This window comes from Cucurbita pepo, chromosome LG04 (assembly GCF_002806865.2).
Source record: "Cucurbita pepo subsp. pepo cultivar mu-cu-16 chromosome LG04, ASM280686v2, whole genome shotgun sequence".
Classification (NCBI taxonomy): domain Eukaryota; kingdom Viridiplantae; phylum Streptophyta; class Magnoliopsida; order Cucurbitales; family Cucurbitaceae; genus Cucurbita; species Cucurbita pepo.
Window position 1 is genome coordinate 276,739 of NC_036641.1, and position 22,968 is coordinate 299,706.

Sequence of the window (22,968 nt, forward strand, 5' to 3'; positions counted from 1 at the left end):
TTTACCTTGGGAGAATGGGAAATAACTGTAGTCTGTAGACAATTTATTGCTGCAAGAGCTACTTCTTTACTACCATTTAGAATGCTATTCTTCACAAAAAGAAGCAAAGATTCCCATTCTGTAGTAAGAGAAGCATGCGACATTATTATGAACAACCAATGTAAAGCTGTTAAAGATGAATTAAACAATATAGAATATGACAGATATACACAGAAGTAAATAAGAAAGTTTATGCTATGATGCTAAAAGATTGACGATTGACCTACCAGCCCAAAAATTTCTTAAGCTTCGGAGGAATGGGAAAAAAGAACGTAATATACGTGCTATTCCAGAAAGCACCAGAACCAGCGTTTCATCCCACTGTTTCTGAGCAGTATTACGACTGCAAATGCATGTAGTATGAGAAAATACTATACAATAATTTTATCTATTTTAGGAGTCAGGAAAGTAATATAAAAGAACAAAAGTGATTATATTTAGGCAAGGATCAAGATTAATACAGACGAGTGATGTATAAGCATATGGACCGCCTTTCCACCATGAGTTCCCAGTTCTTTCCCTTGCCATTCATCTTTGGATGAGGTTGCAACCTTCAAAACAAAGAGTTCAAAGGCCGTCAGCAGAAAGATCAGCCAAAGGTCAAAGTATAGTTATGTTATCATATCACAGTTACCATGTGGGAAGCATGGTCTAAAATGGGGAAAACGTAATCCCAAAGACAAGTCTCCCAAATGCTTTCTGAAAGCTTTTGACCATGACTTCCAAGACTCTGAAAGAGTGTCCTGATAGCTGAATTTCGGACCTGAAGGCATACGAATGTGCGGATATTACTAGCTTATAGTTCATAGGAATCACAGTTAATTCTACATATAAACGCATCAAGGTGGACAAAATGAAGGTAAGGGCTATTATTCTACCTCTGGCCTATCATCAGCTCCAAGCTTATGAAGCAATGAGAAAACTGAAAACAACAACTTGTTGCAATCAACCATGTTTGTGAATGGAGAAGCATCAGTGTGAATGGAAGCCTCAATCATTTCCTCCTCAGTCCGCTCAACGTTAACTTGTTTAGAGACAGCAGGCACGTCCGCAATAAAGCCATTTTAGTAACAGCAAAGGGTGAACAGAAAAACAGCTAATGACAGAGGTATAACAGTATACACACTTACCAGGGAGGTTACTTGCTTCCTTCTCACCCACAAGATCATGTGAAAGCCGCTTAGCAATAAAATCAGTTATAGTCCACAAAAGCCCTATTGCTGTTAAGCTTATATTTAACTCCGTTTTTTGAGCACTGTATGCTCCTGTCACGTCTACACATCTGCAACAAGCAAATTGATATCAAAGTAAGAATTTCTACATCAAAAGGTATAATAGTGACGCTACTAGCTCAAGTTTCGGTTTTTGTTTTTATGTTTATTCAGATCAGCTAGAACCTAAAGGTGGATGAATCGATTAATTAGTGTTATGATAGCCTCCTGCGTTCAATAAATTGGTCCTTGTGGCCAAACACAGCAAGTTATTCCAATTTAGCCAAGTAAATTTCAGATTCATTTTACTTCTGATGGAATAAGAATGCTAATTGTTCTACACTCGGAAAAAATATAAGGCCAATAAAATATCTTGATACAAGAAAATAATTCCTGTAGGCAGTGGATCATCATAAGCAAGAGTATAAATACATACCAAAATTTAAAACATAACGCTTCATTCTTTGATAGAACATAATAATTACGAAAGCAATAATTGGGTGAAGACATGTGAAGAGGGAAGCATACAAAGTATAGTTCATTGTAGAGGGAGCAGAGTGAAATAAGAAAAAATTCTAAACGAATAAAAATTCCAAATAGAAGCTCTTACACGCGAAGGCATTCTTGTGGTAAGCTGGAAAGTCCATCGTTCAAGATCACACGTAGACTCTAAAAGGAAAACAAAAATTAGATTATTTTTATGTAGACAGAATTACTAGTATTTAGCTGTTATAAAGAAAATTAAGCAAACAACTATGTGGAAACAAAATTAAGTAATTGGAAGGAAACTGCAGATATAACAGCATATAGGCATGTATCACCATCCACAGGTCGAGTCATGAAATCGAAAGTTCATTAGACCTTTCAATGCAACAGATGGACATGGATATGGATTTGCTATAAAAACAATAACAGCAGACGGACTATGTGATAGTAATGCATCAACCGAGAAAATTATAGTTGCCTAAAGTAAAATTAAAGAAACTACAGCAATCTACATATGTGGAGCAACAAAGAGCAACCTAGTGCAGGGAGTAACATGTTTAAAAAATAAGTTATAATTCTTCTACAAAGGAGTAAAGGTGTAAAAAGTCAACCATGTATATGAACTATAAGACCAGATTGACACATTAAATACATTATTTAGTAAAAAAGGTGATAATCAAATAGAGGACAGTGAACAAAACCAATTCAGTAGCTCACTATCATTTGCAAGTTACGAAGTATTGATTATATTTTACTTGATTGATTACTTTGTCCCAGTTATAAATTTATCTAAAAGATCAGGGATATATAACAAAAATGCTGAGACACACATCTATTTAACAACTTAAGAATGAGTACAGATAAGAGTTTCGAGTGGACAAACATTATTCTTAAACAGGGGATTGTATGAACATGGATAACAGAAAGGAGGATGACAAGACCCTTCCAAACGAAAGTTAAGATTAACAAAAACCCTTTCAATCCAGATTGATGAGGGAGAAATTTTTAAAGATGTATACAAATATCAATAGATGGTCAGAGGCTAAAAAATGAACAAAATCAGAAAAAAAAAAAAAAAAAAAACCCNCATTTCTTTCAAGCCGTAAATTCCAGGCAAGTTATGGAATGAGAGACTTCTAAAGGAGAAAAAGGACTTTTTGGAAGCTAAGACCCCGTTTAATAACCATTTGGTATTTAGTTTCTGGTTTTTGTAATCTACTTTTTTTCGTATGTTTTTTAAAATCAAGACAAAATTTTGAAAACTAAACAAAAAAAAAAAAAAACATAGTTTTCAGAAACTTGTTTTTGGAATTTGATTAAGAATTCAATTTTTTTTTTTTTTTTGGTTAAGAAATATGAAGCAAGAATTGATGAGAAAACTAAGAATTCAATTTTTTGTTAAGAAACATGAAGCAAGGATTCAATTTCCTGGAAAGTATAGAGGACGTGTTCTCAATAGTTATAAAATATTGAATCATTTCCTAACCTGGAAGCCAAGAGCAACAAGGTCTTTCTCAGAAGCATCTGCAACAGACCTTTAAAATACAAGTAGTTAGAGAAAAACTTAACAGCACGATGTTTAGGTAATTGAAATTATAATAATAGGTGATACCCAAACCTTAACAGCTCAAGAATATTTGGCCAACTGTAGTGTAATTTCTCTCCATGTCTCTGAGTTTTTCAAAGAAAATATTATGAACTTGGGCAGACATGGATACATAAAAGACGGAATTTATCTATTGTTAGTAGCATAAGTTACCTCTAAAACATGCAGAAGAATCTTTAATGATCCTGAGCAAACATCAATGCTTTGAGAAGACGAATACAGAGACTGTAGAGGAGATATAACAGAACATTCCAGTGACCTCAGCTTTTCAAGCCTGTTTTCAATCTAAAACAGATGCCCACGTGCACCCAAATCATAGTTAGTTTTTCTCTCACACTTTATATAAAACACAGAAAAGAACCACGATGAGAATCCTAACAACCTTCAAAGAGGTATGATGATTAGGTGAGGTGAAATCTAGAAAGGGCTCTGAACCTAAAACTGAGCAGATTGATTGGTCCAATGCATCAAGTGCTATATTGCGTACATGCTGATTGGAGTTATTGGCAAGCTGCAAATCCATTCATGGAAGGTGTAAAACTTTTTAATTAATGCAAAATGGAAATCAAAGAAATTGAAATGTCGTTACCTCAACAAAATGGCCAACAACTTGATCCCATAGTGGTTCAACTCCTATCATAAAACATACAATTGATTCACTGTGTGAACATTAGAACATTATAAGAGTTTGTGATGAATTTCGGGAGAAGTATTTTTAAGTGAATCATATTTCACACAATAATATAGGAAAATGCATTATTTAAGAACTCCCTCTAAAAGAACTTTAACGTATGTTTTAAGTGTTGTTTTAATCACTTTTGACTAGGTATCCAAATACTCAAAAATTTAAGAAACTATGCACTTTTCATTCTTCTGATGTAGTTTGGGATTATCGTGGCTGTTAAAATAACTATTGCAATTGTGCTTTTAGCAAAACTAGCAATAATATGAAATATATTTAATGTTTGGTAAATTTCATTTTTAAACTTGAAGTAGTAGGCTATAGTATGCAATAAATTAACAGTAAATTAATGTGATTAGTAACAATTACTAAAGTAGAGATATCATTTCAGCTATTTTTATATTGGTACTGAATATGCCAAATCTTTTATAAGAAAATTATTTGAAATCTTTATAAGATTTATGTTACAAATTATTCTGTTCATTCTAATAATTGGAAGAACAGGGAAAAACAATAATTATAAAAACAATTGAATCAAACACAATTTTTTCTAGTTTAAATACAAAGAATATAAGAAAGATATACATAAGGACACAAATGGAATTTTTCAAATTTTGTTAGAGGAGGTGATAGATTTCTAGAAAGCTGATTGCAAAAGCAACTGTCTACGTGATTTTACACCTAAGATTAAATTGGTAAGTGATTTTATATAAATTAATAAATAATCAATTCAACCGAACACTCTAGACCATTAAATTTCTTCTATACTAACTTTTGACCTTTGAAAAACTGGCCTAAAGGTCCTCCCAAACTTCCATCAAGAATATAACTTCCAGAGATAAAAGATTCTAAGAGCAGCATATCATTTAACTTCGGATATTAACAAGAGAATGACTCAGAGAGATCAGATATAGTACAACCACAAATGAAACAGTCAGATTTTTCTTTACTGCCGGTTTGTGCATGGTTCAAGTAACCAAAATGAGTAATAAATATAAAAGAAACTTCAATACTTGAACAATGATCCATAAGATGGATGCATCATATACAGATACTATGAAAATTCACATAATAACATGGGATTATAATGGAATAGCTCCTATTTTAAGCATGCTTTACCATGAGTTTGGTGCACAAACTAACATATCTGAGACAGTACAAACTTGCATTATACATAAAACTGATAATGGACAGATATGTTCACAAAAGCATAATTAACAAACAGAAAATCCATTGATTTGACATACTGTGAAGATTATTGACAAGGATACATATAATCCTTTCCACAGAAAAATTGATGCTCCCAATTTTCTGACTTGTAGCTAGGCCAAAACCACTGGAACCACTAGTCAGATATTGATGAGAAAGCTGACATAATGCTGAAAGAAGGGAATTCACTGCAGATATGTGCATCAGTGCTGAGCTCTCAAATAGCTTCAAAAAGAAGAAAAAAAAAGGTAATTAGGGGAAGCGCACAATAAAATCTGTATTTGGCGGGTTACTTTTGAACCAATTCTCTGTGAAGTTACTTTCTTTTTCAAGAACTGGTATGGCTTCATTGTTTCTTCCTGATTCACGAAACTAGCAGCACTGTCTTTAAAATAGTTTATTAAAAACTTACCTGAGAATTTAAAGAAGAAAGAATGTGAAAGTCACTGTACTGGCCAGATGATTCCCTTGTAAGCTTTGGGACAGTGGTGGATACCTCCTGTTCGCACAAAGGCAACAAATATGCAAAAGTAACAAATAGATCAATAGAAACTGCGAAAAGTGGTACATCATTGGATGAATGAACAGCAGGTCAAGATAAGCACAGAATTACCATATGGAGACAAAGCCACCTAGTTTTGTTCAAAAGAGTATTCACTGAAAGGTTTAAAAGAGAAGTATACTCCGACCTTCTTTTTTGTTTTTTTTTTAAATCATACAGACATTTCAAAAATTTGTACTGGCTTTCCACTTGAGAATTATTGATGAAGTACGTTGTTTTGCATATATGTTGGTACAAATGATTAGTGGATCAAGTGAGTTCTTATAACATCCCAAGGATGACCATGGTTCATTGATACAATTGTCTAATAACTAATGACTCAGTTGTTAAAACTGACAAACTAATAGTTTAAGAACAAGTCAAGTTAACCCTAAATTAAAATCTTAAATGATTAAAAACAGTAAATATAGGTAACCTATTTGGTCAAATAAAAACCAAAAACTACTAAACATTACACTACATTAAAAATAAGGAAAATGTATTACAGTGGTACAAACTCAAAATTCCTTATCCCTATGTTAAGATACTACTAGATACAAAAAAAAAAGCTAATAACAGGTTTGGGTATCCCATTAGATAGGTTAAAGGTATCTACTCCTTTCCTTGAGATCGAAGGTCCAAATTTCCACCCACATTTGGTCTAAAAGGTTGGGATAAATTTAATATTTTTCCTTTTCCTATAGAATAGATCGTATCAAAGTATGATCATTCTAGTCTCTGACTCATTCCATAAGAAGAAAAAGAAAAGGAAGCTCAACCATAGATTAAAAATACCTGTGTCATGGCATGTGGTGAATGAATTGCACGGTCTAGAGCCGCAAGAGTATCCAAGACCTAAAATCAACACTTCTTATCATAATCTTTCTCTAATTACAAGTGAGAAATAAGTTAACGTACCAACACCCAAGATGGACCCAGCACATTGTGCAATCGGTGGGCAATATTGAAAAGAGTCCTCAAGGCCTGAATTGAAAAACTATGAGAATCAACTAAATTATGACTATCATATTACACTTTGAGATTCAGTATGAAAGGCATAATTTAATTAAGATAAAGAATGAAAATTCAAAAAATATTCTATGAGAGAAAATGAATGTAGAAACTGGATTTAACCTGCACATTCTTGGGGGTAAGGACAACAGTATCCCTTTGATCAGTGAAAGGCTCCAATCGTTTTAAATTAGGAGACTGGGGGATGCTGCAAAAACATTGGGATTAAGCATGATAACACTTTCAAGTGAGAACAGTTTGGTCGTTAAAATCAAAGAGCATGGATTCTCGAGGGTGTCCATCAGTGAATTGGTATCCATATACAGAAACACACATAATAAATAACCTTAGCTTCGAAGTACAAATTGAGTACAAAATAAGCTCCACAAGTCAATGAGAAACCTTCAAATATCAAACTATGCAAAATACCAGAAAAACTATCGGCATTTAATAGTAGTTATTAGGTAATATGGTTTCTTGGAAGAGTAGAAAACAAAATGTGGAAATTATATATGTGAATTAGTCTGGATATTGTGCATGTGAATTAGTCTGGATATGTCAACTTCTTATTGAATTGAGATTTGATATCACATCGACCAAATTGTGGTGACTAATATGGTATTTCATGAGCGAACTAAACCGACTTTCATTTTGTACATGAAAGGAAACAATAAGGTTCTTTAATAAGGCTGGAGAAAAATTAGGAATATTTTCTAAAAGGCAATAAATGAAACATGGATAGATTACCTCTATCAAGTTGGGCATGATAAATATAAATGCTCCAACTTGAGGAGAGTGTTAGAGCTCTTATATTAGTATAATTATAGTTTTGTAAATATATTTTGTGTTGTCTTTTATTGTCTTTCTACCTTCTCCTGCTTAGATTAACCTTGTACACTTGTATATATATCTCCTTAGTGAATCAAATAGAGGAATTCTAGTTCTCCCAAACCAATAGTGTTTACAATCGCATACAAAAAACATTCAAGTACAATTGATCATCCTATCTTGTAGAGAGTTCGACTCTTAGGCAATTCATTTCTAACCTAAAACTTTAAGGTTGAAATCGAATAGATTTGGGAGTTTTACTGTTTTTGAATTAGGAGTTCACATATCCAAAAAGTTCCTAATTTCAATTCAATAGGGTTTTAATATCATTTGATAACAAAGCATTTTCGTTATCATAACAATAATTTTATAGGAAATCCAAGATGTTACAATATGCACATGCTCCACAAGTCGTATCAACAAGGTTTAATTGTTAAGAAAATAAATTTAAGGTCGGCTCAAATTGAAAAATCAAGGTCATGTGCAGCAACTAACCCCTATGGTAATATTTTCATTCTTCCTTAATTTTATTATGGACTCCACATTGCCCTCTCCCCTAACCCATCTCAATTCCTTAAAATTATAGTTGTGCATCCCACATTCTATTTGAACCCCAATCTTAACTTTGACCTTGATTTTTTATTAAAATTACTATTATTTATTGTTATCAAATATATGCTAGATATAAAGAAAATATTAGAAAAAATTAATAGGGACACGTCTTCCTATTAACTTCAACCTTGATCTCAACCAAGTTACTGTTCATATTAGGAACAAAGGTGCTTCCAAATTAAAATTATACATACATGCTAGTTCTCGTGTTGAGGAGATAGAGAGAATTGAGAAAAAAAAATTGAAATTGTTAAATTGGTTTACATAGAACTAAATACCTCTTCTTTTCTGCTCCACTCGGAAAATTAATCGTAAATTTGCAAAGGGAGGCAAGAAATGAGTTCAATGGTTCAACAACATGGAGAAGTCCGCATGCCTGTGAATCATCACACTTAATCATGATACAGCAGAGCGCATATAGAATATTTATCTCTAAACAGAAAATTCTACTTTTCAGGAAAATGTGCAATATATCTGCTCTATAATTTGGAGAGTTAGTTCTTCCATAATTTCACTTTTGAACTTCCCAGTAATTTTTTTTCCCCTTATGAAGATTGTGTCTCTTCTCATTTTTCTTCCTTTTCATCAGAAAGTTTGTTTCTTGTTTGGAAAAAAAAAAAAAAAAAAGCTAAAGCTCAGAAGTTTTCATCAAAAGAATTCTACATGATCCAGGTATGTTTCTAGGCCATTATTTTGTAATTTGAGAACTTTTTATCATTTTCATCAAGTAGGTCGGTTGTAAGATTCGTTTTTGCCTACTTCAAATTATTTAGTTAGAGAGCTAGCACATGTTTATGGTGCATAAACTTAAAATCCTATCCTGTTATATTTTTTTTTTAAAAGGAGAAACAACTTCATTGATGAATGAAAGAAAAAGGAGTAAAGACTCCAAACACCAAAAGGTCTTTCTCCATTTGATGACACTTTGGGTATCCAATCACTCAAGGTCTTTCTCTGTCGTCAAATCCATACAAAAAACTTGGGAAGGTTAAATACTTCCTAAGAACTGATGTAATAAGAAGCAAGAAAGGAATCATGTTGTCGTAGGTAGAATGTGTATTTGACTTGTTGGCTGAAACAGAGAAGTTAGGTGCTAAATCAGGTACTACCCCAATAGTGGCCAATTTACGACTCACAAAAGAGGGGGAATTGCTGAAAGAACCTGAAAGCTCTAGGAGATTAGTGGGAAAACTTAATTATCTTACGATAATTGGACCAGACATAGCATATTCAATGAATATTGTGAGCCAGTATATGTGCTCTCCTATAATTGATCATTGGGCTGCATTGGAACAAATTATGTGTTATTTGAAGGCTGCTCTCGAGCATAGTTTATTAAATAAGGATTATGGTCCAACCAATGTAGAATGTTTCTACGACACTAATTGGGCAGGATCTAAGGAAGATACAAGATCAATTTCAGGATATTGTTCATTTGTCTGAAGTAATGTGGTTTCTTGGAAGAGTAAGAAACAAAATGTGGTGTCATGCTAATTAGAATATAGAACACTGACACACACTGTGTAAATTAGTATGAATATATCAACTTCTTACTAAATTGGGATTTGATATCACAACACCAACAAAATTCTGGTGTAATAATCAAGCAACTCATCATATCACATCCAACCCAACATTTCATGAGCGGACACAACATATTGAGGTCAACTGTAATTTTGTGCATGAGAAAATACATTAAAGTTTGTATCCATAGGATAGGTAAAGATTAGAGAGCAATTAGAAGATTTTTAATGAAAGCATTAAAGGGAGCATTTAGATTCTCTCTAACAAGTTGAACATGATTAGCATAGATGCTCCAACTTGAGGGGGTGTTATAATGCTTAAACTAGTAAGTTCTATTATTGTAAATATCTTGACATAGTGTGCTTTATTGTCTTTTTACTAACCTTTCCACACTTCTAGACATATATCTCTTTAGTGAATGGAATAGAAGTATTCTAATTCTCACATATTTGGTCTCACAACAACAATCTTCACGAGTATGCTTTCTATATCCTTCATAGATTCTTTAATTGCTTTCTGGTTTGGTATTTTGTTCTTTAGTTTGGCTTTTTGTTGTATTTTTTTCCTCATCATGGTCTTTGTTGTATTTATTGTTTTTGTACTTACTTTCACTCCTTTTTGGAGTTTGTATTTTTGGGCATTGGCCTCTTTTTCACTATATCAATAAAAAAAATCGTCTCTGGTTCAAAAAATAATTCTAAATATTGACAACTAATGCTCCCCTCAAGTTGGTTTAAGATTTCTTTCATAGCCAGCTTATCAATTAGTTTGTCAAATTGCTTCTCGAGAAGTCCTTTAATTAGTACATCAGCAATTTGCTTTGTCATCGGAAGATAAGGAATACATACTGCACATGGATCCATCTTTTCTTTAATAAAATGTTTGTCAACTTCAATATGTTTTGTTCTAACATATAAAACTGAATTATGAGCTATCAATATGGCAACTTTATTGTCACAAAACAATTTTATAGGCTTACTTTAAGGAACTTCAATTCTTCATGTATTTTTTTAATCCATATGTCTTCACAAATTTAACGTTTTTTAACTTCATCATGTAACTAGATTCCCTCCGACAAAGGAAAGATAACCAAACAAAGATCTTTTAATCATTTATTGCAAAACTCTCCAGTCTATTTTAAAACTTCATTTGATCATTTAAGTTTCTTCATTAAAACAAATGTCACCAACTACACTTTTCTCACAACTCTCATGAAAAGCACCACAATAAGATAGCAGTAATCATATTCAGTCACCTGTGTGAAAGCTTGATATCCTTTCAAGATCTCCAAGACAATAGCCTCCCCCTGGGATCTTTCAACAGAAGCTCATTTCAATGTTCTGCGCCAATTATGAACATACTTTACCGAAGAAAAATTAACATACCTTGTAAGAACAAGGGACAATGCATCAAGTATTGTCAGCCACAAAGAATTAACCATTGAAATGCAGACACTTGCTAATCTTCCGTTGCACTTTCCTGGTGGATCATTATCAGACCTGGGAGATTCAATCTATAATATCAAAAGAATACAATAAAGTATGAGTCCACTTCACATTGCATCTTAATAAGAGACATGATCATAAAGTATATTAGAAAGGAAAAATGAAAGCCAAGATACCTCCCCGAGGTCAACTGCCTCATCAGTTAAAGTAGCCACAGTAAAGACAACACCTAGCAGGCCCTCAACGGCCAGGGTTATTGCATGCGCTTCACTAGCAACTAAAACGGTGGCATTTGATGCATCACCATCGAGACTCCACTCTATCCCTGTAGAAAATGTGAGTTTTAATCTTCTGAGCATAAATATGAAAGGAACTTGCTAATTCGTTAAGAAAAATTAAATAAAATGAAATTAGTAAAGCATTTTTAAAAAAATTGTTTTTTTTTTTTAAGTTAAAAGCCCAATTTTTAACATAACTGCATTCTTGTTAACTGAGCCATTTAATCTCATAGAAGGAAATGCTGAATCTCTTCTATAATTTCAGGCCAATAAAGTTTTAACAAACTAATCTTTAATTTTCTAGGGATTTAAAGACAAGGAACACTCGTTCTCCTAACCTTCTTACATGACACGAATGTCTTTCGATAAGAATTTCATTTTATGGGGGATAAAGCATCCCCAAGCTATAGCACATTAGCTATATAATGTGAACAAGCTTCGGTTGATGAACTTCTGAACAATTGAAGCTTTTATTGATCATAATCTATCTAAGAATGTTAATTCGTTTAGGACTTTTGGACATCCAAAGTGCTGAATAAACCTCCTTATTCAAAGGAGATGAGGAGGCCAAATGATGAGATAAAGATTTGACTGAGAAAACTCCCGATGCAAAAAAAGACTAGCTCCTAGAGTCATCAAGAAAACTAATATGTACCAAAGATAAAACATCCTAACAACTGCTGCAAATCTGTAATTTCCTAGTCTTCTTAAAAAGATATTCGAGGATAAAGGCTTTCTCAGATTGCTTTTGGCCACTCTCTCTTTGGTCTAATAGAAAGAACTGACGGCAAATAGAGGTTAACAACAGACTACAATTTGAACAACTCTGATCGATTATGACCGAGCAACTCCATATAATAAATAAAGCACGTAAATTAAATCCTCTATAAAATATTAGCTAGAGTAAGAAAGTATTCCAATCTTCATATCAAATTTGAGAATGAATATTATCTAGTAACTTTAACTTTGATTGAGAAAACATATAAATTACTTTAGATGTTAAGTATTGTCAACAACATCTGCTTCATTGCCGCCTATTCAAAACTCTATACAAGGAAAAATCCTCAATACTTTTACCTTCTATTGACCCTGTATTTTACTCTTATAATGAAAATTTAATTGAAGAATATTGTTCAAGGAAAATACCCAAACAGTATCATAAGAATTCAGCAATGGTCTAGGTGGTTCTAAATCCCCTCACGGTATTTTAATGTCATAGAATGATCCTTTGTCTTCTCTTTCAGCTCCTTAAAATGATTCAGATGATGAGTTAAATGTCAGTTTGAGTAGTGAAGATAGGATACTCAACCTCATTACAATACATAGGATGATGTCATTGATTTTCTTTTCCAATCAACAGACCAGCAAGTTTCTAAGTCCAAGGAAGGTTCAGAACCATTGCCGAATATTTCTCCAGAAACTTCAGGTCTTCCTTCACCCTTTAAACCATTGCAAGTTTACAAACTAAGTGAGATTTATTTCCTTCAAATGTATGAAATTTCTTCGTCTAGTACAATGGGGAAGTGTTAAGCTGCCTTACAGTGTTCATTTTTACCACTTCAAGGTGATTTTTCCCCTTAACTTTTGGAGATATGGAGTTTGGTTCTTTTGCAAACATGTAGAATCTGGAGGTTCATCAAATGTAGAATCTAATTGTTGTTCTGGAAACCAAATTGAAGATTCTAAAATTTTTCAAACGAGGTTTTACAAACATTCAAATTTCCTTCCATCTTGTCAAATTTGTTCATTTTCTATCAATTTTGGGCCTAATGTTTATTGAAAGAGAAGCCATATATGGTTTGAGGATTTTTTATCTACCTTCTGTGACATTAAGTGATGTATTGGAGGTGATTTTTAAATTTTCGAGTCCAGAAAAATTCCCAATTGGATAACCTTCAGTTTTGGGGTTGTTTTTGTTGGCTTGATTCTTTGAATCTAAAGTGTGGGACTCGTTCATCTGATAATTATAGGGTTTCAATTCAAAAAAAAAAGTTTATACTTGTGATAACATGGAGGAGAAGCAACTTCTGCCCAGTCAAAAATAAACAAACATAAATAAATAAACAAGACCAAAAGAACTTCAGATTGATTGTAGCAACAGATATAATGTGGGAAAAGAAGCAAACTACAACTTTAAAAGATCACATAGAAAGAGAGTAATTTAATTTAATAAGGCAAGCTAAATAAAGAAAATAGTTACCTTTGGCCTTGCTACTAAACATTCCAGCGACAGCTACCAGGCTTTCTTCACTCATCTCATGGACCTACAATATTCATATCCTTTTATTAGTAAATAGTTTGACATTTATCTCTTTCTATAAATCACTCATATCTTGATTGGAGGCCCATTTCGTAGTTTGTCTCTGCTTTTTTTTTGGGCTCTCCTTTTGTTTCCCCTTGTACTTTTACTTTTTTTCCCAATAAAAGTTTGATTATTAATTAGAAAAGCATGGTTGCTTTTTGGAGTTGGGAGAGATATTATAATATCTAATACCTCAAGTTTGTAGATGAAGCAATCATTTAGAGTCATGAGAGATTCTAAGACTTAGTTCGTTTGACCAATTTCTTTAAGGCGTTGCAAATTTCATTTTGAGCTTTAAAATAATAATCCAGACTTTATTTGAGTATCTTTGGAGCCCCATCTCTTAGATACAGGATTACGATATGATGAAATTTCAAAAAGGAATAACGGAGTTTCAGGAAGATCTTCAATTAGTTTGTATAAGAGGTTGAGCGTGATTACAGAAAAAGTTTTTAGATTAAAGACACCAACAAGAGGCATGAAAAACAATTGCATCCAGAAGTTGATCCAAATTCCTTTCTTCACCAATGAAAATTCATTCATTTCTTTTGAGCCAAACACCCAAAAGAATCATGAAGTAGTTACTACTAAGCAAAATCTGTTTGTTTTCTCTTCTTCGAACTATGGCCGCACAAAATCTTTTATGCCCCACAGAAAAGGCATTAGGATTCCGATAATATCAAATATATGTACCACAAATTAGCCACCACCAGACAAAAGAGAGAGAAATTATCAGGTTTTTATACCACATCAATTTAGGCTCAAAGCTCCTTTTCTTTTGCCAAAAGGAAACAAATTTAGGCTCAAAGCTCCTTTTCTTTTGCCAAAAGGAAACAATACTTTTGACTGATCAGATAATCCTTCGGGTTAGATTTGTTGAAGAGTTATCTCATTTGTCAGATAGGCTACACCAAATTATTACTAGAGCAATTGTCTAAGCCATGGCTCCCACCAAATAGATACCAAGAAACTCTCGTTGACACAGTTTGCAAGGACCTTCCGTGAACCTATGCTCAATATTCGACTGTGCATGCCAAATTACAAGGAGATACCTGTTGGAATACTCTCTTTGCAAGAAAAGATCATAGAAATAGACGCCATGATGGAAAACCAAAATCCAATACAAGATTTGTAAGAACGAAGAACTACAACCTAAGAAAGATGATCTGTTGGAGATACGATGCACTAGAAAGACAAAGATTTCAACCATACAATAGAAATCAAGAGTGGGATTCTGATTCGAGCAAGGTTGGATTCGAATACAATGGAAATCAAGATTGGGTTCCGATTCCAATGACTCCAAGAACTAGAGATTATTTCTTCCACCAAGAATTGATCTTAATATTTTGATTATGATTCACGATTTCATGACTTGGTACAGGAACCAGTGGGTGCAAGAAAGAAATATCTTACCATTCATGGAATAGACTTTGAAGAACATGAGCTCTTGGATAAAAGCAAGAGATTTTGGGTCAAGAGTTGCACAAGAATTGTGATCTCAATTCAATTCTTATTGTTATTATGATCCATGAGAACACCTATCAAATGTTGAGGACTCGAACGAATATGAAGATGAATTTTGGATTGATTATGAGAGTCCTACAAAATGTTGGTATCAAGAAAGAGTGAGAAATAATCTTGGACGTTGTACAAAGGTTCTAATTTTAACACATCAATTTCATCCAAACCTAAGGTCATTTATGACCAAAAATTGAAAAGGACAACACCAAAGTTTCAAAGGGGATTCCTTGACCACAAACATCATTGGACAGATAAAAATTTCAATTCGGATTTAGAGCCAAATAATCTACCTCAAACTGAAGGTAAATACCAAAAGTCAATGGGCAGCATTCCAAAAGAAATTGAAACAAGTTACACATGGCAAGAAATTCAAGATTAAAAAAAAGAATTAAAAAAAGAAAGAAAGAAAGCTACCCAAACATAATATTGAAGGTACATAATACCTAAAAACGGAATTGACATAGTGAGTTAGTTTACTCACTTTGGTTAAAATCTTTTGTAATTTATTAAGTACTTAGTTTGTTATTCAATTCTCTATCAATTGAGGGTCGATCTCTTGTATTGAACACTTTTGAATCATAATAAAATCCTTGAATCATAATAGGCTACACCACAGTGAAAAAAACTAATTCCACATGCGAATAGAGTTGTTGAATTTTCCACTAATTAAGTTTGTATTGTATTGATGTCCTTGGATATTCCAACTAGTGGAGCCAGTGTTCTTTTGTTCAATCCTTTTTTCCTCATAACCAATCTTGATTTCTCATTTCCTCCATTTTACCCTTTTACTGCTAATTATCCCAAGTCATAAAGCTACCTGGAAAAGTGACAGTTGTCGAGCAATTTAAATAAATACCTGAACATTGGAGACAACTCTAGCAAGGGATTTAACAATGCCTTCAACAACATTTGTGTTTTTCGGATGCCTGCAAGATCAATGAAAATAAGTAATCAATATACATTGGGATACACAGATGTCCTGTGAGAAAAAATAAAACCTAAAAGTCTAATGCTTACAGAATACCAACCCCACAAGATAGTGAAAACAAAAGCAGTAAAAGAAAAACAATAAAAAGATACAAAATCCAGTTAAGGCATATATCCTGTAAATAGAAGCCAATTAAAGGCTTAGAAAGAGAACATAAATCATGTTTTAATATCTTGACTGTTAAAAGGATTTCATAACTCATGTTATATGTTTTATGATATCATGAGTGTATACATCTCTAACCCTGTTGCCAACTTAGAGCAATTTAACGTTCACCCTCCTCTTACATTTTCTTAGGTAACAATGACAGGAGTTGCAAAAATGTCTACCAAGTGTGCCACGAGTTACACTTCTACAATAGTATTCTTTTTTAAATAAAAATAAAATTAAAAAACAGTTTCATTATGTAAGGAAATTGCAAAAAAAAAAAAAAAAAAAAAGCTGGAAAATAATGNAGTTTCCAAAGCCAAGGGAGTGACATAGGACTATTCCATTAGGACCAAAAGAAAATCAACGCCATAGAAATAAAAAGGAGGGGATAATTTACTCCACGATGTAACTAGGAAGATGGCATGATCAAAATCTATCAAAAGATTGAGCTTTATTGTCTTTTTTACTTCTTTTTTTTTTTTTTTTTTTTTTTTTTTTTTTTTTTTTTTTTTTNGACCAACTTTCATTGAGAAAGATAAAAGAGAAAACAAGTGCATACCAAAAAACAAGCCCAACAAAAAGGGACTCCAATCCGACAAAATCAAACCATGATCACAAGTATAAAAGGGCCTAGTGACTGATGTCCACAAGGAGGCATTAAACCTCGCTACCTCTCAAAACTCATCACAAGACCACTCCTCAATTTTAAGCATCCTATTGTTTCTCTCGAGCTGAACTCCCCACAAGATAGTGAAGAAACTAGCGTACCACAAAACTTTGCCATTTTCACGAAAAGGCAAACTCAAATGCACCTTCTCAGTCTTAACATGTAACAATCACCATTCCACACCCAACACAAGCCAAAATGAAGTTCACTCTCCTTGTGCCACACAGCATACTAACTTCTTAGGCCTTTTGCTAACACCCATAGCAACCCACTCAGAAGGGTACAAGCCATACTAACTAACAATGACCTTGTACCACACAGCATTAGGCTCCATGAAAAACAACCACAACCACTTAGCCAACTCCACACACCAAACCACCTACCACCCAATTAACCAGATTGAGCTATGTTGTTGAAGATATAATGTTTTCTCATAATCTAAACTAACAACAAAAAAGGCTCCGACAATATGCATCCAAAGAAGCTTTTTCTTATCTCCGACAGGATGACCCCAGAATAAGAGAGAGGAGTTCATGAAGGTCCATAGGGAGGGCACTAGCAAATTTTAAATAAAAAAAAGAATGTACTCCAAAGTTTGCAGGCAAACCCACAAAAATAGAAAAGTTGACTTCAGGACTCTCTCTCCTTGTTGTCGAGAGTACACCAATGTGGAGATAAAACGCTAGGGATGGCAACGGAACAAAGCGAGATCAAGGATGCACTCCCCATCTGTCCTCATGGGAATTTTTCATCCTCATTCCCGTCCAATTCCCCGTTTTGAGGAGTCGCGTGGGAGTCAAGAAATCTCTGTTCAAGGATTGGGCCCCACGAGGAAAATTTCTATCTTTTATTCTGTCAAATCAGCGATTCCCCGCCCAGAGTTGGGGATCCTACCCCACGGGTATTTTTTTGCCATCCCTAGAGCCATTATAGGTAGTGATGCTGCAATCTGTCATGGGTGAGGACTGCACAGTGTGATACTCCTATAAGAAAATATTAATTTTCAGATTTTCTTTGGGTAGTGATCAGTCCATATACTATGGTCTGTCTCTTTGTAGCTGATGTCTTCTAGCAAAGATTTCGAGGAGAAAATACCATTTGCTTCAAGCTCGTCACTCCATTTATCATTTGGATTGAGAGAGGTGAACGGTAGATGTCGGTCAAATCCCCCCACTCGTTTTCATGTTTTATTATAATTCAATTGTTTATGAAAAGTCGTTTATTTATTTATCAATTTATTTTAATATAATGTTTTACAATAATTTCTATGAAACCCAAAAGGTTTTTAATTATATAAATATAGTATCTTCAAAGATTTTAACTGCTATGGACATGCATTTTCTATTTTGTATTTAAAACACAATTAAATAAAATCAACTGGAGTTGGTAAGCTCACATATCAAAGTTCTGGAAAAGAACCTGCAATGTCCTAGCCTCCATGCAAAAACCCTATCAAGATCGTGACAAATTCAAATTATTAGAAACTTCTACACACATGAGCACACACAAAACAAAAACAAAGCCAGAATTCAAACCACCAATTCACATATAATCAACTTAATTAGAGTTACCCTCAAATTTTCAAGAACAAGAATCCTATGCCACAGTGGTAGATCAAGAAAAGTAACCTTCAATAACATACTGAGGAAAACCTGCATTTGGTATAAAAAAATAAAAAAGATGTAGTTATACAATAGATTTAGATTCTCAATGAGAAGCAAGAAAAACTCCATTACTTAGCTTCAACAGAAATGAGACTAAAATACAGGTATCAAAGAACTCCATTCTAGTCAAAGGTTCTATAAGATAGAAAAATATAGTTGGTGCTGTTTTCTTCCTATCAAGATGCTTTGGTTATTGCTTCAAGTGTTTATACCTTTTAAAAGTGTTGTCTAAATATGTAAGCAGATAGTTTTTCTTGGGGCAGTGCAATAGATGATGCAAGCTAATGCGCAGTTTGAAATATGGGCATTTGTTGTAAAGGTCGCATAGCTTTTTAGCTTTGTAGGCCAGTTTTTCAAGCATGTTTGGGTTCAGAACCATGTAATCAAGCATGCCTATTAGTTTTTTTCAGTTCTTTTTATGCGCTACCCCAAGAAGCATGGACCCAGACACAACGTGAACATAGTTTTTTAATATAATTCTACATTTAAAACTTTCATATTCAAAATTTGAATACAATGAAAACATAAAAATTTTGTTTCAGAATTTCCACCATTTGGATAACATAATTGGAAAATAATTTTCAAAAACACATCTACCGAAGGCATATTCATTGAACACAGAAATTTGAAAACCTAAAAGAGAATCTAGATTGTCTACACAAACGCTCTTAATTGCCCATTGAGTTAAGTTTAGAATTTAATTGAACATGAAATCTAATAAATCACAAGAGCCCACCTAAATTCAGTAAGGACAAAAGAAAACATGCCAAAAGTATCCATTAAAAGCCCATATAACAAATTTATGAAAAAGTTTGTAATTTAAGAATAATAATTATAAAAAAAAAAAAAAAAAAGAACTAACCCTAAAATCTTCTTCCCTCCCCAAAGTATTTTTCATTATGCTTCCCTCCCCCCTCTCCATATTCTTCTCTCTCCATCTCTCCCATTGATCATCTCTACTAATGTCGTTGCTTTGCTAACATCTACCTCTACCAACATCATCATTCTACCGCAGACACTTGAAAGGTTTGGAATTTTGAATGGCGTGTCTAGGATGTGTCTATGGTGTGACCATCATGTGTCCAAAGTTTTTTTTTAAAAAAAACAAGATGACACGGAATTTTGCGTGTGAACACAAATCTAGAGCGTGTCCAGACATATCCATGTCTGACACATGTTTAACATGGCCACTTGGTCAAAAACAAAATGTTTTCTTCCTAGCCTTATGTAATTTTTCATTTCATCAATGAAAATTCTTGTTTCTTTTTATGGAAAAAATGAAAACGACCCATCTTTTCTAGACAAATTAAAAAGATCTAGAGGGTGGCTTGAGCTTCCGGGCATTGTTAAATTATGGGATTCCTTTGTTTCTTTTGTTTCTTATCAGAAAAGAATATACATTCAAGACACAAAGATGTATTCCTTTGTTTCTTATCAGAAAAGAATATACATTCAAGACACAAAGATGTATTCCTTTGTTTCTTACCAAGAAAAATATATATGGTATTCCTTCTCAAGCACACTTTATCAAATTTCTATAATTACAATTATCTTCTTTCTTTCTTTTTTTAAATAAGAACTCAACTTTCATTTAGTTGAGAAAAAAAGAGAATACAGGGGATTAAAAAAAAATACTGTTTAAGGAAGGGAATCCAGCTCAATAAAATGAGACCTAGTAAATAATTATAAATAAAAAAATATTAAATTTAAAAAAAAAAAAAAAAAAAAAAAAAAAAAAAAANAAAAAAAAAAAAAAAAAAAAAAAACTTTGTTATTGACATCCAATGAGAAACAAAAAACCCAGTGAGGGACCAAACATCACAAGGGCCCCTCTCAACACTCCTAGAGAGTTTTGTTGTCTCTCCTCCGACCTCAACCGTACAGACTCCAACTTACCACAAAAACCTCTTCTTCAATTGGTACTCATAGAAAGATAATTACGACTATCATTTTATGAATACCAATTGAAGTATCTTTTGTTTTCTCCTCAGGACTTCTCAGTGGGTTATTCCCTCCTCTTTTGTAATTAACACCCATCAATCAGAAGTTTGCTTCTTAGAGAAAATAACGATAATAGCAATAACTAAATCAAAATTCTCAATCCGAACTCTAGGCTTATCTTAAAATATCCTTTGATCCCTCTCAAACCAGATTTAATGAAGTCCGACCAGTTTGACACCAAGAATATTTTGGATGAGACAAACTAAATAAAGAACTTTCCTCAAGCCACCAAACAAGCAAAAATATAGGCATTGTTATTGAAAATGGGAATACTTATCCTGATATTGTTAAGGTATACACAATTAGTAATTATAACTAGTATAAATAAGAACTAAAACAGTTATCAGAAGGTCTGATGCATATGAAGCATTCAAGTATTGGTGCTGAAATTTGTGAACTAATTAAAGTTGAATAAGTGCATACCAAGAGTAATGGATGTCAAACAATAACAAAGAACTATTAATAAAGTTCATTATCCAAATTATCATGTCACAATCAAAAAGTTTATTCTCATAGAACAGACCTCACATTCAGTGATGAGGGATGTACTATATAGTCTGATAATATGAGCAACTGACCGCAAGACTATGCGTCGGAAATAAGGCTCCCCTGCTTCACCTTCAATCTAACATGACATGGAAATGGGGCAAAAGGAAGCCAATTTGTTACCAAGATCTCAACAAGCATGGTTATCGAAGCTAAAGATTAAGTTCACAAATTTTCCAAATCAATCACCTCAGCATTTGTACGAAGTGATGTCATAAGAAGAGAACAAATCTGATGGCGCAAAACCTGTTAAATTTTTAAGTAATCATTCCAATATTAAAAATTTTATCAAAGAAAAAACATATAAATGTCAAAGTAGAAGTTTCTTAGGTAAACTACAGTAACCACCTGCTCATATGGAACTAATATCCTGAAGACAGCTACATAATTTGACAAAATGAACCTACAAATAACAAATAAAATATTAAGAGAAAAAACATGAGGAAACGACATTCATTAAATCAGTGAAAAGTTACAGAGAGAGTCCCTGTACGAGTATATAAGTAAACCTTACACAATCAAAGATCCCAAACTCAGGGGGTTATAAAAATGAATCCCAAATGCACAAGAAATCCCTCAAAGAAAAATTACAAAAATAAAGAACATACGGAGCACTATGAAGATGCTTCATATTTATGAACATCAATTTTCTTCCATCGCAGTAAATTTATCATCAAACACCCTTTTTTTCATTCAAAATTTCTGAAATACTTGCTTTAATTGTATTTGCCCAAATCACAGATTTTGGATCCAGTTTTGATTACAAACGAGGCACTAGAAGGACACCTAGCTGGAAAGGGAGAAGGAAACCTCTTCAAGATAGATTTGCCAAATATAATGTCATTTTCATCCTACTTTATCATTTACTTGGGCACGCATGAGAAGCCCACTTTCTTTATCTAATCAGAACAGATTCTTAATTATGGGAGGATGGCTGGACCTCTTCTCCACAGTAAGAGTGACTAGACTTGCAAGAACTACTTCAGATCATTTTCCTATCAAATTCCATTTTCACGAAGGTTGCATTTCCACCTTCACCAGAACTTCATCTTTATCTCCGCATATGTTCAATGATGGCGTCAGTCTCCATTAAGCACTTGTCCTTTTCTATTCCTTTTTCCTCATGTCCAATAACCTTTGATTCATTTGTTGCCTCTTCACAATGCTTGCGTAGGCGTCTCTAAAAACGTTTTCCATCTCCAGCCATAGAAGGAGCAACTGCTAGAGACCTCTCTGAACATTTGTTATCACCAATCTCTACTTGCCAATAGATCTCCCTTGGACATCTCGCCTCTGTGGGTTTAAACTCCCTCCCAGCCCCTTCATGAGGCTTTTGAATACCCACGGACAATGAATCAACCTCCCCATATCGTCTTCATTGGTTCATTTTGAAAGTCATGTTTTTGGACTCCTTCATCTTGTTTGTGCGCCCTAGTTCGTTTCTTCAACCTATTCTTACTTTTTTCTCCATCAATTTCTCATTCTTTATATCCTCCTTCCTCTTTTGAGTATTTTAATGATGCTTTTGTCCTTGTGACTTCACTCTAATGGCCATCCATTTGCTAGTTGAGCTACACAACTCTATCGTGATTTTTTTTTCTTTTCTTTTCATCTTTGCCAATATTATCTTCTCTCTTCTCACTGCCATGCTCTCTCT

General features: G+C 33.5%; 1 protein-coding gene across 1 annotated transcript in view; it reads right to left on the bottom strand.

Moving 5' to 3' along the window:
- The window catches only part of LOC111793387 (protein MON2 homolog), a 45,810-nt gene that overhangs the window by 6,453 nt on the left and 16,389 nt on the right, over positions 1-22,968 (bottom strand). Inside the window, exons 8-35 of the mRNA XM_023675233.1 lie at positions 21,660-21,714; positions 21,501-21,557; positions 21,289-21,390; positions 18,672-18,752; positions 18,497-18,549; positions 16,152-16,221; positions 13,673-13,736; positions 11,371-11,519; positions 11,135-11,262; positions 11,005-11,062; positions 8,504-8,601; positions 6,909-6,993; positions 6,693-6,758; positions 6,570-6,629; positions 5,646-5,732; positions 5,272-5,458; positions 3,932-3,975; positions 3,725-3,853; positions 3,496-3,627; positions 3,355-3,407; positions 3,223-3,271; positions 1,861-1,919; positions 1,170-1,321; positions 918-1,063; positions 674-802; positions 505-590; positions 267-382; positions 6-118 (exon numbers count right to left, since the gene is read on the bottom strand). Coding sequence (XP_023531001.1) covers positions 6-118; positions 267-382; positions 505-590; positions 674-802; positions 918-1,063; positions 1,170-1,321; positions 1,861-1,919; positions 3,223-3,271; positions 3,355-3,407; positions 3,496-3,627; positions 3,725-3,853; positions 3,932-3,975; positions 5,272-5,458; positions 5,646-5,732; positions 6,570-6,629; positions 6,693-6,758; positions 6,909-6,993; positions 8,504-8,601; positions 11,005-11,062; positions 11,135-11,262; positions 11,371-11,519; positions 13,673-13,736; positions 16,152-16,221; positions 18,497-18,549; positions 18,672-18,752; positions 21,289-21,390; positions 21,501-21,557; positions 21,660-21,714 — 2,608 coding nt within the window. The remainder of the gene's footprint in view (positions 1-5; positions 119-266; positions 383-504; positions 591-673; positions 803-917; positions 1,064-1,169; positions 1,322-1,860; positions 1,920-3,222; positions 3,272-3,354; positions 3,408-3,495; positions 3,628-3,724; positions 3,854-3,931; positions 3,976-5,271; positions 5,459-5,645; positions 5,733-6,569; positions 6,630-6,692; positions 6,759-6,908; positions 6,994-8,503; positions 8,602-11,004; positions 11,063-11,134; positions 11,263-11,370; positions 11,520-13,672; positions 13,737-16,151; positions 16,222-18,496; positions 18,550-18,671; positions 18,753-21,288; positions 21,391-21,500; positions 21,558-21,659; positions 21,715-22,968) is intronic.